The sequence below is a fragment of the Vicugna pacos genome, chromosome 10 (assembly GCF_048564905.1).
Source record: "Vicugna pacos chromosome 10, VicPac4, whole genome shotgun sequence".
NCBI classification, from domain to species: domain Eukaryota; kingdom Metazoa; phylum Chordata; class Mammalia; order Artiodactyla; family Camelidae; genus Vicugna; species Vicugna pacos.
The window spans coordinates 52,135,689-52,153,837 of NC_132996.1; the positions used below are offsets into that span (position 1 = coordinate 52,135,689).

The window sequence follows — 18,149 nt, forward strand, 5'->3', positions numbered from 1 at the left end:
ATGTCCCAGGCACTACGCCAAGTGCTTCACATCCATCCTGTCTTAATTCTTTCCAAAACCCTATCAAGCGGGTGAGATTGTCCCTATTTAACAGATAAATAAATTGAGTCTCAGATAGGCTAATTAGCGTTTCTGAAACTACACTGTTAGTAAGTTGTGGGACAGGGAGTTTCACTTGGGTCTGAGTGTTAAAACACATCCTTTTAACCTCTGTGCAATACCAGCTCCCAGATGCTGTTTTATGCTAAGTATCTCATTATTGGAATAGTCTACTGCATGGCAAGAGAGCAGATATTCTCAAGGCTATCATCTTCAACATGTTCACTGTCACCATTAATAGCAGTATTTCATACCAGTCTGTTGATGTGTGGCTTCCCTGCAGACATGGCCAGAAAACTGGCAGAGCCCAGTGCAAAGTAAAAACCCAAGACCACTGTTATTAAGAATTTTAAGATGGCCTCAAAAGACTAAAAATAGACTTATCATATGATCCAGCAATCCCACTCCTGAGCATATTTCCAGAGGGAACTTTAATTCAAAAAGATACATGCACCCCAATGTTCACAGCAGCACTATTTACAACAGCCAAGACATGGAAACATCCAAAATGTCCATCGACAGATGACTGGATAAAGAAGTTGTGGTATATTTATACAATGGAATACTACTTAGACATAAAAAAGAGTAAAATAATGCCATTTGCAGCAACATGGATGGACCTGGAGATTGTCATGCTAAGTGAAGAAAGCCAGAGAGAAAGAAAAATACTATATGATATCAGTCATATGTGAAATCTGAAAAAAAAAAAGATCCAAATGAATGTATTTACAAACAGAAACAGACTCACAGACATAGAAAACAAATTTACGGTTACCAGAGGGGGAAGACGGTATGAAGGGATAAATTGGGAGTTTGAGATTTGCAGATACTATTATATATAAAATAGATAAACAAGTTTCAATATCTTGTAGTAACCTATAATGAAAAAGAATATGAAAACAAATATATGTATGTATATGTATTATGCTGTACACCACAAATTGACACAACATTGTAAACTGACCATATTTCAATAAAAATTAAATTAAATTTAAAAATTAATTAAATACAAAAAATAATAATAATTTTAAGATGGCAACTGCAGAGCATTAAATCGAGGACACGGCCCTTCTGAGCCCGGGACCCTGTGTGACTGCTCACCGCCTGCCCCCTTGCCCTGTGTTCCTACGTTCACACTCAAATAATCTCAGATTCCCCTTCAAGGAGTACTCAGAAATTCTTGCAGTAAAGAATTCATCCAGTGAGCTTTTCAACTGCTTTCTTTTATTTATTTTGTCAGTACCCTTTGATTCTGTGACAGGAGGAACTCAAAGGTTAATTTAAAATTCCCCCAGCCAGACACTAAAGTCACAGCTGGACAGAAATCTGATGTTCCTGCTGCTTGAAAACTCAGGAACATCTCCATCCTGCGGGCTGGCCTTAGAAGTGTCCTCTTTCGACAAACAGACAGACACAAGGCTAAGTCCCTGACTCCTCTCTGGCCTCCAGTGAAGAGATGGAGCCCGGCGACGAAAACACAGCATTTTCAAGCTATTCTAATTTTGCTTCCTGCTTCTAATTGGGTTGGAACACGAGCTGGACTTCTGGGGTGGCTGGTTAAGTCATTTTGAAAAGAAGAATATCAAAAATAAAAATTAAAAAAATCTTAATTTCAAAATACAAAAGAAAAAGTTAAGAGAATATCTGTTTTCATGCTTCCATTCTTGCACTGCTTATTCTGGGCCCTCTCCAACCCTTTTCAAGTGGACGTTTCAATCCCTCACGTGTCTTCCCTCCCACCCACCCCCCATTAAAGGCCCCTCTTCTTCCCCATGGTTGCCCCTTCGCTTTAAAAAGTCTGCCAGTAACCCAGACCAAACCAGGTGGGACATACCCAAGTTCTGGAACCAGCGAATCTCGTTGGAACCCCGCTGAGGACTCTCACGGAGAAGCCGGGAGGACAAGGACAAGGACCAAGGACCAGGGTGGTAAATGGAACTGCTGTCAACTCGCTCTCAACCTCAGCCCCGTTGTCCCAGGTGTAGCCTTGGGCTCCAGAGCTCTGGTTGCCGAGCTGTTTTAACGACTCCAGGTCACTTGGAATGTAAACAGTCAAAGCACAGGGCTTCTGTGCTCCAAAACCGAGGCAACAGCTGGTGCTACTGCGCTCTGGCTCTCGATTCAGGGCAGCAGGTAAAGCACCCTTGCACCGCAGCCAGCCATTGGGCGGCTCCACCGCGCCCCCTTCTGGACAAACCGGTTGGCTCTTTCTGATTGCAAACAATCACCAGCGGATTGTGTGGAGATCTGGAGTTTCCCTTCCTGGAAACCCACTGAGAGTCCTAGAGGGAGACAGATATCAAAGAAAATGAAAATGCCATCCGTGGATGCTTGGTTCTCCCAACTAACAATGACTTCCATGTCAGAGGAAGCTAGAAAACACAAGGTCTCTACCTTGATTCTATTTTCACCTCAAAAACAGCAGTTTGAATGCCCTGGCTCTGAATCTAGGAGGAATCTAGCATTTGCCATGATGAGGGTGGTTTCAGCTGAATATGTAAACCAGTCCTTCATCTAGTCACAGAATTCTCCCTGAGAGTCGAGAAGGAACACTCTGGACAGAGTTTTTATTTTCTTAATCCACCAGAACACAGCAAATACCCCTCAACATGCCCCACCATCAGAAAACTCCAGAAAAGAACTCCATTTCAGGAAATATAGAAATATTGAACATTTTTATTTGCTTTACCAGAAAATACACATACGAACTGCAAGATGTATTATTGTTAGAACCATGGCTCCTTTTTTTTTTGATCACAATAGGAAGCCAGAGAAGAGAACTCTATGGGGAATGATTAAATACATTCAGAAGCTCTTTGAAAGTTAAAAAGCATCAATTTAACAACAATGTTGTCAGCTTCTGGTAATGTTTCTTTTTCTAAATCAGGTTCACAAGTAGTTGAACTGTGGAGTCTTGGATTTATTCACTGATGTAATTTAAACATCATCTTTGACTGAAATCCTTCTTTGTATCTGAATATCAAACGCTTGCTAGCTTCCCCTTGTTTTCCTTGACAAGGAACAAGGAAAAGGAATAGAAAGACATCATTCTGAGAGGAAGCAGGCAGTCTTAGAAAAGTTATGGGGGGGGGTGGTCGTGGGCTCAAAAAGTCTTACCTGATTAAATGTAACTGCATTTTAAAATAACAGCGGCTGTAAGAGTTTATAGTCTTTCCCAGACAAGAGCATGGGAACATGATTGACTCTGACAAAATAGATTTTTGGTTTCACAAGATGAGCTGCTGCCCAGCTAATTATTGTTGTAACCTACTTGAACCCTACCAAGCCTTTGCAGTCAAAAGGCTGGTTATTGACTGCCGGGCAAGTGAGTTCAACTGACCCACCACGACCTTAAAGGGAGGCCTTGACCCCAACAAGCAAAAGAACATGTGTTTTCAACTTGTCCCTGTTGTCCCCTTAAAACCATCCCCTTCTGCCCTCTCTATGCCCTTGTATGTTTCTTTCCCAAAGGAGACAATTCAATTACACTAACGTGCATTGTGATCATGATAGTAGGTTGGGGCCCAAAGAAATTAATATGTAGTTCTGAGCCTCAGAGAGATATCAGGATTGTGAGCAGACAGACAAGGAAACACAGTACACTCTGTTATCCTGAAGTGCTGTATAAGTGTCATGGGGACAAACTCTGTGGAAAAGGCTCAGCTCGAATGTTACCTCTTCTGAGAAGCCTTCTGTACATCCCCAGGCTGAGGTGGATCAGTATTCAGTCAATAAACGCTTCCTGAGTGCACAGCGTTAGGCGCTTGGGGGATGCCCTCAGAGTGCTTACACTCTGGTGAGGGAGGTAGATACAAACAAGAAGATAAATCAGCAAAATATTTTAAAATTGCAACTGATGCCATGAAGGAAGCAGAAAAGGAGGGATGGTGTAGGGACTAAGAAAGGGAGACCTATTTTCAGTGGAGAGATGACAGAAGACCTCTCTGGGAAGCGTTGCTCAATCTAGGAACTAAAGGATGTTCCAGGATAAGAGGGGACCAGCTAATGGAAGAATGGTGTAGGTGGAGGGGAGGAGGTGGTCCAGACAAAGGGACTGGGCCCTAAGGTGGGCAAGATCGTGGGCTATTTGAGGAACTGAAAGTTAGGAGTCTGTGAAGCTTTCAGGGGATGACAGTTGCCTGGGTTGATTTGACGGCTGTGGTACATTTTGGAGACAGAACTGAGAAAGCTTGTAGGCTGGGGCTGATAGAAGAGGAAAAAAAAAAAACCAGGAATAATACCTACACTTCTGGCTTTGAATCTCTAGAGAAACCTTGGAAGAAGTAGGGATGAGTCTACAGGGAAAAAAAATCAAGAGTTCCATTGTACCCAGGGTCATTTCAGGATGTCTGTGCATTGCATAAATGGAGATGTCCATTGGGTGGTAGGATGTATGAATCTGGAGCTTGCAGAAAAGGTCTGTGATAGAAATGAGCATTTGGGAGTTACCCAAAGAGAATGCAGAGCCGAGAGGAGGGGTCAAGAATGAGTCCAAGGAAGTTTCACAAGCTACACAAGAACACACAGGAAGGATGAAGGGGAGAAGGAGGAGAAATTCAGCTAGGGAGATTTAGAAAGGCTTATGGAAGGTGGACCCAAAAAATCAATAAATAACAACCACTACTGAAATATATCCAACTCCAGCTCGCTGCCCCATCCACCACTCAAAGGATCACAGGGTTGACTGCATGGGTCTGGCAGTCTAGGCAGGTGACTTTTCCCCTCCCTCTGCCCCGAGTGGTCCTTCTCTGTGCTGTGGGATGATTCAAAAGGGATGATTGCAGGAAGCTTTGGCCAGGTACTCACAGAGCTGCCTGGTCCTAGCCTGCCGGAACCTCCAGGGCAAGCAGTGAATTACCCTCTGGTTCTAAGTCCTCCCTTCATCAGCTTCTTCCACAAAGGGTACTCAAGACCTCACCATCAGTAATCAAACCTTTCTTTAGCATATGAATGCTTGCTTACCGGACCCCCATCCTGAAACGGAAACAAACGAGCCAAAATGGAATCCTGCTCTCCCAGCTTCCCTGTGATTACCACTTTTCGGGGGGGGGGGGGGTGTTACATTCATTTTCTCTCCAGCCATTCTCATCCCACACCAACATGGCGACGGTGGCCATCACTTTGCTGACTCCAGTGCTGGTCAGCAGTGGCCTTGAAACTGATTAATCCAAAGATCACTTTTCAGCACTTACATTACTTGATGTCACTGCAGCTTGTAGCAACGTCAGCCACTCCAAGACACCTGCTCTCTCCCGACTCCCCTCCTTACTTCTCAGCATCCTATGTACCTTGAGCCACCTCTGTCCATCTACAGACATGAGCGCTCCCCTGGAGTCTTCCTTCAGCCCAGTTTTAATTCTAGCTTCATGATCTGTCTAGGTTGGTTTGTTTACTTCTAGGATCATAAATATCCTCCATAAAGGCCCCGGGCTCTCACGCACCCAAATTCTTGGTAAGCATCTCCATCTGATGTCCCATAGAAATAGTCTAACCCAGTGTGCTGAACCATCATTACCCTCTCCTTCAAACTTACCATCTGGCTCCTGAATTCCTTTTCTGCACTCTTCCCCACTCGCCCCACTTCCATTTGCTTAAGTTAAAAACCCAAGAGATGGTTTTATGCCTCCCTCCTGTTCACCCACTACATGTGCTCGGTCACTGAGTCCTTCTAAATACCCTTGGAATCTGGTAATGCATATGGAACCCTGTATCCTAATACAGGCCATTATCTCCCACCTGGTCATTGCCTAACTGGTCTCTGTGCCTCTGCGTCATCCCCCTCTCCAATTCATATTTCACCCAACGTTGTTATAATAATAACAAAGATTTGGAGATCACCTGAATGTCTTTCAAGCAGAGACTGTTTTAAATCAATTATTATACAACCATACAGCGGACCAATGGGCTATTATCAAATATAGATACATACAGGAGATACACGTATCACATGCACATATACCTAGAGGTATTAAGTGAAAAGCAAGTTTTAGGAGCGTCTGTATAAGATAATACAATTCGCATATTAAGAGTAGGCTGTCTACATGGGCACAGAAAAGTGTATCAAAGGATACCCCAAAGTGAGTATTCCTATAGAACAGGATTGGGGTGAGAGGCAGTCTTTTGCTTCTCTACTTTATGCTTTTCTGTAGTATTTGAAGTTTGGGGGGTTTTTTGTTTGTTTTTAATTATGCCATATTTTTTCACTATGGGAAAAGAGCCACTAATCCAGAGGACAAAAAGTTTTAAACAGCTCATGAAAATAATTTATTTGACAGTAGATAGTCAATTCTTCATACCCCTTTACTTGGCGGACATATTCTATGTACAAAATGTATTTTCTAAATGTAGACTGAATACAATCAGTGTTGCCTTCCCCATTACTGGAAACAGGCACAATTTCTACTTGCCTTTGTAAACAACAGATGTGTAACTCTTAAAAGCAAGTTAAGGAAAAGAAGCAAAGGAAAGCCTCACTGTTGGTTGCTTTTGCTTCTGTTACTCTACAGTGAGCCATTTGAACTGAATGGTCCTGCTAATAAAAGACCCAAACACATTGACAATCAATGTCCTGGTCTCAAAGCAGACGAGGTCTTACCTGCTGTGAGAAAACAAGGGGAAACACCCACAGACATATAATCTGCAAGGCCTTGCGTTCTGTACAACGGTGTTCTTTCATTTCTGAACACATTTTAATATTTACCAGGGGAATAGAGCAAAGTCAGTATACAAACACCTTGGGCCAGAGGCTGTCCGAATACATGACTTCTGAAATCCACAGAGCCCCATGTCGTGGATATTCCCGAAAGGGGTGACCCAGTCCACCTGCCCCTCCCTTTTCCCAAGGTAAGGACTTCATGGGAAACGACACTGGTGGGAGTAGAGAAACAGCTGCCGTGAACACGGGAAACATCAATAGTAACTACACTCTGGTTCCCAGGGTGTTTATCTGTTGCTCTCTGGCCCCTTCCACTGACTAGAGTTGACTCCCCTTTCCTAGGCAGCAATCTGAGATAACTGTCCCGCCGCTGGACCAGACATCTTTAGAAGGCCTGGAGTGCAGGCAAGGGCTCTGTCATCTGTTTCGGGGGGCTGTGTGGGTCACAGCTGAAACCGAGAGGCAGGTGATGCCGCTAACTCTCCCCAGCCTGGTCCACTGCAATCCACCTTCCCCCACTTTTCCCCCACTGACACCCCTTTTAAGGTAGAGTATTTTATTACAGATGATAGCTTTGTGGAGGCTCGGATATACAGATGGAAAAAACGGGACCCATTATTTTACTCTCTCTCAAACATTTGAATTTGGGGTCAATAATGGACACTGTGTTGTGCTCCCCTGCCCTCCAGCCACCCCTCCCCTTCAGGACTGAGGGATTTATTCCCTTAGCCGCTGGGAGTGCTGATAAGTGACAGCACTCCTCAACTACACAGTCCTCTAAGGCTGTGCCATGTATTCACCCAGGGCCCTGCCCACTGCCTGAGCACAGCCCGACCCAGAGGCTGGTTGATGCAATGGTAGAGAGCCTCTTTCCTCTCAGTTCGGGACCATTCTGAAGGGCCAGCCCTGCACCGAGCTTCCTGGAGGATGAGCTGAGCACTTTGTTGAGCTGTTGGAACTTCTCCTTCTGCCAACCCTTGGTCCCTTCTCTCTTCCACAGGGATTTATGCTGGGAGCTCCCCCTCAATAAACTTCATTCACACAAGACTCCATCTCAAAGTGTCTCCCAGGACCAGCCTGCAACAATGCCTCAGCCCCGTGTATCAATATCTTCAAAAGATTCCAAATTTGAATATGACCAGACTAAGAGAGAAACTCCTACACACGCTCAGTTCTCCATTGAAATGTGAGCAATTAGTCATGATGGAAAAATCAGTGATCCCTTCAGCACTTCTGTTCTATGATGGTTTTACTAATATTTGCTGATTGATGACTTTGAAGCTCAGAAAAAAAACACTAGGGGAACAGATTCAGTCTATAATTCCATTACTCTCTATTCTCTGCTTAGAAATTAGTCCAATATTTATATCTGACACTTTTTCCAGACCATATGTTGCATCTTAGTATAAAATCTAATAGCTGAACTCATCACCCGGAAACCATCAGTCCCTTTAGAGTGTCTGAAACGAATTCTGTCTGCTGATGTTCATCCATTTCGCCCCCAGACAAGTTTATCTAATTGCGCTTTGTTCGCGTGGCCTTCCATCCACTTTCCTAACAAGCTGGTTATCAGATCACAAAGGTCCTTTTAAGTAAAGACTGAGATAAAAACAAAAATACAATTTGGTCTGCAGCAGTTGGCTCTGCCTGACGCCTAACAGGGAAGAATGCTGCCACTCTTTTATCAGTTTTCTCCCTTCATGCACTGCCACTGCTTCCTCTATTTGAAATCCTCTGTCTCCGAGCTCGAGTCTGACCATCATTCTCAGCTACCTAAACTTATTCCCACTTTTTTTTTTAAAAAATGGTGGCATTTTCTTTTGAATGTCACACCTTCGTTCAAAGATAAGTTAATGTCTTTCTGTAATCACTGCTGTCTTCTTGTGCATTGCCTCTCAAATTCTTTATCATCCCTTTTTGCAGGGACACGTGGCTATCTTGTTTCCTTTGACCACAACTGGAGATACTCACTGGAGCAAAACCAAACAAACAAAGGTGGGGGGGCTCGTGAAATTTTAAAGAAATGTGAATTAATTGCAAAATGTGAATAATATGAAATACAGTAGAATTAAATGACCAAACAAACAAACAAACAAAACCCAGGTACCCAATAACAGCATAAAATCAAAATATCTTTAAGTTTAAGTTTCTCCGTCTGTAAAATAAGCATAATATTCCAAGAGTTTTTCGAGAACTTAATGAAATTATACATGTATAATCACATAGACTCGAAATAAGTTCAAATAAGTGGTCCTATTTATATTTGTTTATGGTGATATGTATAAACATTGTTGATGTAGGACGATCATATCACAAATACCAGAGGAAATATTCGATGGAGACACTTTTCTGAATCAAAAGAGAATGGAATACTGTGGGAATTACGATTCCCCAAGGACGAGAGGCAAACCTCTGTCTGGACAAAGTACTGACATTTACTGCCACCTACTGGACGATCAGCAATCTGTGCCACTCTTAAAAATACACAGAAATATGGCCTCTGATCAATTTGTTCCCCAATTTAAAAGGCATCCCCAGCATCACTGTTTGCGTATATTGAAAAACAATGGCCCCACTCCTAAAGCGGTAGGACTAGTAGCTGTTTTAGGAAACTGGGTAAGTTAAGTCACAACCCTAAACAGCCATGCTTGGCAAATCACATTAAAAATTTTTTTTCAAAAAAGAATAAATTCCAGGGCCTGCTAAATGCTCGGTTACATTTGCCACTAAGAAGCACATGCCCAAGGCTCAATATTCCAAAGGATTGGACCCCTGTGGTCATGCCCTGGGCTGTTTCAAAGCACCACATCTGGGTAAGACAATGCTACTGGTGTCCTGACAACCAGTGATTACAAAGGAACTCTTTGTTAAAAACATAGTTAAAGGAAATAACAAGAAGGTTGTGATTAAGAGGTTAACAAGAAAAAGTAGCTGGAATTACTTTTCATGACATAGAAATGGGATTTTGAAGAAGTCTTCCAATCCACAGCCGCTAGGCACTGGCATACCCTGAAAAGACAGAACCCAAGCTCTCATTCCCTCAATGGCTGCCTTAGAGAGGTAGGGGGTAAAGCAGGCAATATGAGCACATGGTCTCAGAAAAGGCTGTGCCCAGCCTGGAAGGCACATGCCCTGCCTCAGGGGACAGCCGTTCTTCAGCCTCAGCTGACCCCCAGCCCTGTGGGACTAAGCAGTGTAGTCTAGTGGTAGGGGCCATGGATTTCAGAGACGGGCTGCCTGGGTTTAAGGCCTGGCTTTGCCACTCACTAGCTCTGAAACCTTGAGCAAGTTACTTGATCTTTTTGTGCCTCAGTTTTCACACCCATAAAATGGGGATAATGATAATCCCTGTGCATTGTATTATTGTGGGGATTAAATCAATTAATGCATGCAAAGTGCTTTAAAAAAATTGCAGGGCTATAAGTTCTCAATAAATAGCACCAAGACAAAAGGGCAAGTCCTTTGTCATCAGATTTCCCAATGTTTGAGAGAAGCTAGAATCAGGATTTTTTTTAGGCAGAATATTTTTAAATATAAGTAAACAATTCAAACATTTTCAAAATCCTTGTGAACCAAAACATATCTGCCTGGGAGCCACATACAATCCACAGGCATCCAATACTGTGGATCTGGTGCTGTGGGATGAGCAAAGCTTGGGAGGCAGACAGGTCTCACCCCACTTTCAACTTGGCCACCAGCTCAGTGATCCGTCGAGCATAGCGGCTGGGAACCCAGGATGGCAGGCGCGCGTGATGGAAAGTTTCGTGCCAGCTTACAAAGAGCGAGTGACAGATGGCACTCCTGACCAAATGTAACATAAGTACTCTCGGTGATTTAAATGAAGCCTTGAACATACAGGGATGTGCAAGTCCTTCCATGTCTCCAGGGACTTCATTCAAGGTCTTTAACGTGGACCACCACCTATTCTAGAGGGACCCAGGAATGGCAAATCCAGCCGCCAAAATAGAGTTCATTCCATTTTTAAAGGCCAGTCCTTGCTCAGTGAGTCTATAATCCAAAGCAGCTGCTGAGATTGCCAAAAACACCAGACGGCCGATCAGCAGACAGCCCGCCTATCTGCTCGTCTAAGTGAGAAATTAAATAGATACACCACAGAAAGACAAGTAAATAAATATCAACACTGCTGAAAAACAGCAATTTTTTTTTAAAAAAAGCACTAAGAAGATGAGATACTCTTTTTTAAAGTTTAAGGATCTACCTTTGTCTATATTCTCCTTTAATATTGCTCGGCCCATTGTCTTTTCTGCTGTCACGGGAAGCCAACCAGACAGATTTATAACGAGATGCGGGTCCTTTTCTATCCCACTGACAAATATGCAGCCCATCTGCCTCCCATCAATGATGAAGCACGTGGAGATGGAGCAATGAGATATTTTTAAACACTCCTTTAATTAATTCATTGCAAGGACTTGGCGCTGGGTGAGCGGTGGGGGTGGGGTTGGGCAGAGGGACTAGAGAGCAAGCTCACGGTCTGGTAAATAAAGAGATTTGCCGTAATCTGTAGCCTGAAACCCCTGCTATGAAGCATTCTGCTTGCCCCCAGCAAGCTGTTAAGGGCATGGAAGAGAAGCAGCAAGCAAGGTGGTGTGTGGTATTTGTCAGCTTTTTCAGACTTCGAGGACAAGTTCTGAAAAATGCAAAAAAAATGAAAATTTCATCTTGAGAGTGACTCTTCTGCCTACTATTGCCAGAAGATTTTAAATGATCAGTGTCCTATTTGATTTTAAGAAGTAGAGCAGGTGCTTGAGATGAAGAGGAGATTCAGTTTGTTCTGAGAGGCGAGCCAGTCCCAAGGGGGCAAAGAATCAGTGTGGAAAACAATTTAGTTTAGCTTCAAAAGGGGGAAAACCAGACATCTGGGCGTCATGTGATACAGCCGTGGAGAAGGGTGGGGAGGCGAGATTTTCCTTGAAATTAACCTGTGTTGAGCTTCAAGCTGTCAGTTTTGCAATCCTGGATCTGTATGATTTATGGCACACTGACCCAGAAATCTCGCACTTTGCTGTTAAACATTGCTTGTTTCTGCAGCCAGAGAACCGCCATGTCTTAAAGACCTTCCCTTGTGTGACAGTTCCCTTAAATCTGAAGCCAAAGGAGACAGCACCCAATTGTGTTGCACTGAAGAGGAAAAGAAGTGGCCATTGATACGGATGGGTAGAACTGTGTTTGGGTTTTTAACATCTCAGTTTTTCCACATCACCAGCTTCATTTGGATTCAGAAATTATTTCTTGAGAATTAAGCTTTCAATCACTCACAAGAGGCGATCTCAGTAAACATGAAATGGCTTTCTCATATGAGTTTCACTCATCTTTATTTTACCCAAGGAGGCTGATTTTTATATTCTTGAAAATGAGAAAATGAGAAATGAAAACCGCAGCGAAGCCTGAGACATGCAATATGCAAACCCCTCTGGACCCCAAAGCCCATGCCCTCTGCTCCCTTCCCAGTCAGTCTACTCCATGGGCTCTTCCTCCTACAACCTCAGCCTCACTCCCAAGGGGAGGCGGGAGAAGGTAATTGTTATGTTTTGCTTTTGTTTGCTTGAAATAATAAATCCAGTGGTCTTTCTCGCAGGGTTTTTCTGCTGTCAGCAGTTTTCTACTTCACTGGCTTTCTAAGTCAAATTGAAACTCAAGCCCTCGCACTTGCTTGGCTTTCGCTCTGACCCCTTGGCTCCTGGGAGCTGATCAGAAGACAGATCACCTTGGGTCCCTGACATACATGATGACCTCGCTGTCTCCCACCCCCAGCACGAATTTCTGAAATGCCTGCCTCTATGGCATCTGAGTGCTCCAATATAACTCAGTCTTTAATGAACACTACCAGTCTGCCCCCAAGTACTTATAATCTCTTTGCAATTTGGGTCAGGGACCAAAATCGTAATTCTAGCTACGTCTGAGGACTCAGAAAAAGAGAATGCTCAACTATCAAATTAGACCTTGCTTTGCGGGAAAATACCTCTCAGGGCCTGGAAACTACCAAAGGGTCCACTGTTGACTTTTATAGAAGAGGGATGCTAATAATCCCAATTCCAAATAATCAGAAACATCAAATAACCAGACCATGTTTGGATATGCTTTGCAGAGGCAATGACCAAGTGCAGAAGCTGATAATAAGAATATCCCAAAAAGCAATTTGCATGGTGTGTATGCCAAAGGTTTGAGAGAAAGCCAATAATCTCCTGAGCCAGACATACCTAAAACACTTTCCAGTGATAACTGCCATTTTCAGATGATAACCCCAAAGTTCTGCCAAGTCCTGGAATCTTCCTGGAAAGATGACATTACATTCTATATCATTTTATTCTTTAAGTCCATTCTCATTGGACCGCTGACTTCAGTTACTGGAAGAATTCAATGTGGTGATGTACACAAATGAGCTTTGAAAGTGAAGTGCTAAACAAACATAAGATGTCACTATTGTTTCTAATAATTCTTTCAAAATTGGTAATCAGCATATGTCACTGACTGTAACTATATCACCAAATAAATGCTAACCTTCAAATGGTCAGTTTGTCATACGATTCCATTCCCCAAACATTCTGGATCAAACAGAAATTGAAAATACATACATTGATGTGAATCTTAAAAAAATGACACAAATGAGCTTATTTACAAAACAGAAACAGACGCTCAGACACAGAGAACAAGCTTATGGTTACCAGAGGGGAAAGGCGGGGGAGGGTGGAGGGATAAATTGGGAGTTTGGAATTAATACAAACTAACTACTATCTATAAAATAGACAAAAAGGTCCTACTGTACAGCACAGGGAACTATATTCAATACCTTGTAATAACCTATAATGAAAAAGAATATGAAAAGGAATACATATATGTATAGCAACCACTATGTTGTACACCAGCAACTAACACAACATTGTAAACCGAGTATACTTCAATAAAAGATACATACATTGACAGTATGTGACTATATTGCTATTTTTGCTTCCTTCTCAGCAATGTTATGTTTCAAGGAAACAGCTTCAACCTTGTTAGAAGACACAGGCTAACAAAGGCAATCAGCCTGAGGAGTCTTAGTGACTTCCCTTTATAACGTATATTAACCAAAGGTATCTGAAGAGGCAAGAGAATCTCATAAACCAGATGAACAATTTACTAATCAAAGTCCTCGACTGGAGTCAGCTCCCAGACCACTCATGACTTTGTATCCCCGCCAGAGTACCTAGCATGTGAGATCTACCCAACAAGTACTCAGGAAAGGCATCTGAAAGAAAAGATGGAAGGAAGGAAGAGAAGAAGAAAGGAAAGACAAGTACTTCTCAGAATGTCACCTGCCCATCAGTTACTCTCTGAAATGTTAACAGGTCACAGCTCTGTGTTTGCTCCTCAGCCTTTAGATATTTTCTCAGTTCATTCACCTCCTAAATACAAATTCCTTTGACTAGCCTTTCCTTAACTATGCACAGTACACAATATGGCATTAATTGACTGTGAGTCTTTTAAAAATACTGATAATCACTTCTGTTCTCTATTTAGTGTCAAATCATTCGGCAGTTCTCATTTAGGACAAAGGTGAGATAAACACACTTAATTTGGGGATTTCTTTCGGGGTCTTAACCTCTCTCTATACTATCTGGCCATCAAAATGAGGATACAGGATTTGAAAGACTACCACCAACAACCTCTTTCACAGATGTTTTCCAATCTAGCCTTTACAAGCAACCACAGATCTAGAAGGGACCTGAAGGCAGCCAGAAATGCCTTTATGTCTGTTCTAATATGAGACTAATTAAACAGACAAAGACACTGAAGTTGAGACATACAAGCTCTTAATATTGAATTCTAGAGATCTGTGTTAGCACGGTGTACCACCCTCCTTGCACACAAGCATCTCTCTGAAACATCTTTCTGGAGAAGTAATAATCAAAACGGTCCACACTGCTGAACCGTTGGGACAAAAAGAGAGGAGTAATCTCATGCTACCACAAGATGCCAGCCCCTCTTTGGAAGGACTCCAGGCGACAGAAAAGGGATGAGTTCCTTCTCTTGGACACAGAGAGACAGTTTAGAAATATATTCCCTTTGTTAGAGGTTGAAGTCTAGAGACTTGACTTTGGAGCCTTTCTATACTCCTACCTCGAGGTTCATTCCCCCAAAACAAGCCTGCGGAGTTGGTAAAATTTATTAGAGAGACGCTCTGGAAAGTTCTAGCACGAAGGACTCTCCACCTTTGCTCAGAGGAATCTCTGATATTTCCACCTAACACAGATCCATTGATCTCTTGCAAGTGGCTAGTGCACTGTTGTGAATTAGCCAAAGGGCTGAGCTCCCCAACCAATCCTTTTATTCCTTCTGAGTCTTCACCAAGCTGGGAAAGTTTTCTGGGAGACACTGGTTCGGGGACTTGTTCTGGACCCCACCTTTGAGATGTGAGTATTCAAGAGATCCCTGCAGACCTATCTCCCTTTTGCTAGAGACTGGCTGCCCTTACTTATCACTGAGACCATTCTCCGTCCAACTGCAGTCTCAGGAGGCGGGAGGCAACTCCAGGACCGCGGGCAGAATCAGGAAGCCAGGGCTCCCGCCCACCTCGCCCCTCGCTAGAGTTTGGGGACTCCTGTCCCTGCCCAAAACCACTTATTTTCCCGTCTCTTCCCGGGAAGTACCCAAATCTCTTCCACTCTTCCTTAAAACTGGCCAGGGAGATTCCACCATCCAGGGACAAGGAGAGACCGAAGTCGGCCGGGCATCTACTCCGCGACTCTGCAAATCTGACATTCAAGGCCGCGCGCGCTGGTCCTCGCCCCGCCCCGGCCCCGGTCTCAGCTCATTCATTCCCGGCGGGTCCCCACCTTCCAGCCGGCGCCGCGCTCCGAGCGCTGCTTCCCCGGCAATGTCTGCCGCTCTCACTGCGCCCCATTCCTCGTTGTTTTTGAATCTCAAAAGTAAGCTCAAGAGAATTTTTCGTCACTCTTTTTCACAGCTCCACAGAACCTTTTTAATTAAAATAAAGCAATTCTCCGTCTGTCGCATCTTCAAAGGGTTAAGCAGCAAGCTTTACGAAAGAAAATCAATCTCCTCCCCACCATCCCACCCCCAGTTAAGCCGTCTCTCCGCCACCTTCCCCGGGGCGCGGGGCAGGCGTCTCTCTATTCCCATCCCGGATAGGGGGCCACCAGCCCGCCCCCCCCCCCCCGCTTCCCTGCGAACACAGAGAAAAGCCCCCTCACCCTTCGGTGGATGCCATGGTCTGGGGAACGCCCCCTCCTCTTCGGCACAATCCGGCAGCGGCGGGCGAGGAGTGAGTGGGTGCCGAGGTGAGCGCGCGACTGCGGCCGAGAGCGGTATTTAAGGGGGAGCCTCTCCCCGCCCTTCCACCCCCCTCCTGGGTAAGCCCTTTAGCGCCTCAACGGGCGCAGGAGACTCCAGCCGGCGCTAAGCCGCCTCTTCGCTCTCCACCGCGCTCGTTCCGCGCTCCCTCCGCCGGCCCCCGTGGCGCTTGGCGGGGCGTTCGGGTGGCTTCCCCTAGAGAGCGCCGCCCGCGGGGCTGCGGGAGGACGCGCGGGAACGGTGTGCCGCCGCCGCCGCTGCCACCTGTGTTTGCTGCGGGGCTCGCCGCGCGGCGAGTGGCGGAGCGCGGGCTTGGAGGATGGTGGCAGGGGAGAACAGCCAGTGTGTGTGCCCTGGGTGTGCAAGGGAGTGTGTGCGTGCGTGCGCGCGTGTGCGGGGGTGTGTGCGCACCGGGGGAGGCGGTGGAGGCCGCTGCGCCCTGGCTCGGCGCCGGCCCGGGAGGGATTGCAAGGTTTAGCCCCGCCGGAGCTGGGGATTTGCAGGCGATCCCTCTCTATTTTCGTCGAGAGCTGACATCATCAGCGCCGCCGCCTCGGGAGACTCCTTTAACTGCCGCCCCCTCGCCCCCCATCTCCAGACGCCGTGCCTCCTCTGCCATCCCTCCCCCCAGCCTCTCGCCATAAATTAGCCAAATAAGAAAAGAGGTCCCGCTGGTCTCCCGGGAAGGCCCGGGCGGCCCATGGCAGGAGCCCAGGATCTAAGGAGTCGCTATTGTTTTCCCTCAAACCCGTGTGGCCCCAGGTCACCCCGCGCTGGGCAAAGCGCGGAGACCTGGGATGCCTTTCTGTCGCCGTCTCCCTCCTTGGCACACTCGCTCTGGCTCACATCACTCCCAAGCTCATCCTCACAGGCGGCACACCCACTCCATCCTCCCACGTCCCGGGTACCAGACCTCGCGAACCCAAGCGGCCGAAACACACGAATGGCACGGCCGAAATACAGCCCAGCTGCGCGCCCTCCCCCGCCGCGGCCCGAATAAATCTCTGGCCTTCAATTATGCATGAGGATTAATATTAATGCAGCTCCCTGGGGTCGGCGGGCGGGCTGCTGGGGAGGCCGTATTTTTTTTTTTTAAGGCGCGGGAGGTTGGCCTTGGGGGCGCAGGCTGGCAAAGCGCAGAGAGATGGCGAGGCAAGTGGCATGGACGCGTTTCCACCCACTGGGCTTTGCTCGCTGTCGTCTTCTGTGCCCCGGGGGCGGCGCGTGGAGACAGATGGGCTCGGTCAGGGGAGGGTCCGAGCCTACCCGGCGGCTTTGCATAATAATGACGAAATCTGTGCAGATTTTATTATCTCTGGGACACAGCAGACACATACAGCTCCACCACCAGCCGACTCTGTGACTGTGGGGAGGGAAATCCTCACTTTCCTCGTCTGGAAAATGGGACTAAAATAACCCCCTTTGCAAAGCCACGGTGAGAATTAAACAGGCTCTCTGGAGAGAGAGGTGTGCAAAGCATAAACGCACCCGTAAGATGTTAGCTGTGCGCGTCTGTCACTTAGAACCTGCCAGGCTCCTCCGGGCGAGGGGTGGGGACCCATGTGCCCCACCGCTCCAGTATTTTCTCAGTCGTCGCCTCCCTAGTCTTCTTCCCGGGGAGGGTGAGGGGAGGCGCTCTCCATTCGTAAGGTTGTGCTGACCCTTTTCGGAAGACTGAATTCTCTGGCCACATGGAAACTCGCGGAGTTCATCCCGAGGACGGTGCCAGGGGAGCAGGAGTCCCAGGAGGACAGCTTCGTGGTTAAATGCCAGGCGCTCGTATCTGCGAGCTCGAGTTCTTCACCTTCCAGTGGAGAAATCCGGGGGCAAATTCCTCAACTTCCCTTCACCCCATCTGCAGAATGGGAGTACCATTCCCAATCTCGCAGTGCTAAGAAAACGAAGTGTGAAAGATACGCAGAGCTCTTTGACTAGTATCCGACACGCAGTAAACCCTCACAAGCTGTTCCGTTTAATCTAGCGGTTCTTGGAGGATAGTGGCTTGAGCACAAAATCCAAGAGTGAATAGGCAGATGAGAGAAACAACAAGAAAGAGAAAATAACTAAATAGAAGTTTCTAAAA

The 18,149-nt window shown here is 45.8% G+C and overlaps 1 protein-coding gene across 1 annotated transcript in view; it reads right to left on the reverse strand.

Moving 5' to 3' along the window:
- SLC1A2 (solute carrier family 1 member 2) overlaps nucleotides 1-16,604 on the reverse strand; it is a 131,575-nt gene extending 114,971 nt beyond the window's left edge. The window contains exon 1 of the mRNA XM_031681037.2: nucleotides 15,967-16,604. Within this exon, the coding sequence (XP_031536897.1) occupies nucleotides 15,967-15,983 (17 nt within the window). The 5' untranslated portion in view covers nucleotides 15,984-16,604. The remainder of the gene's footprint in view (nucleotides 1-15,966) is intronic.
- Between the last annotated feature and the right edge of the window lie 1,545 nt (nucleotides 16,605-18,149).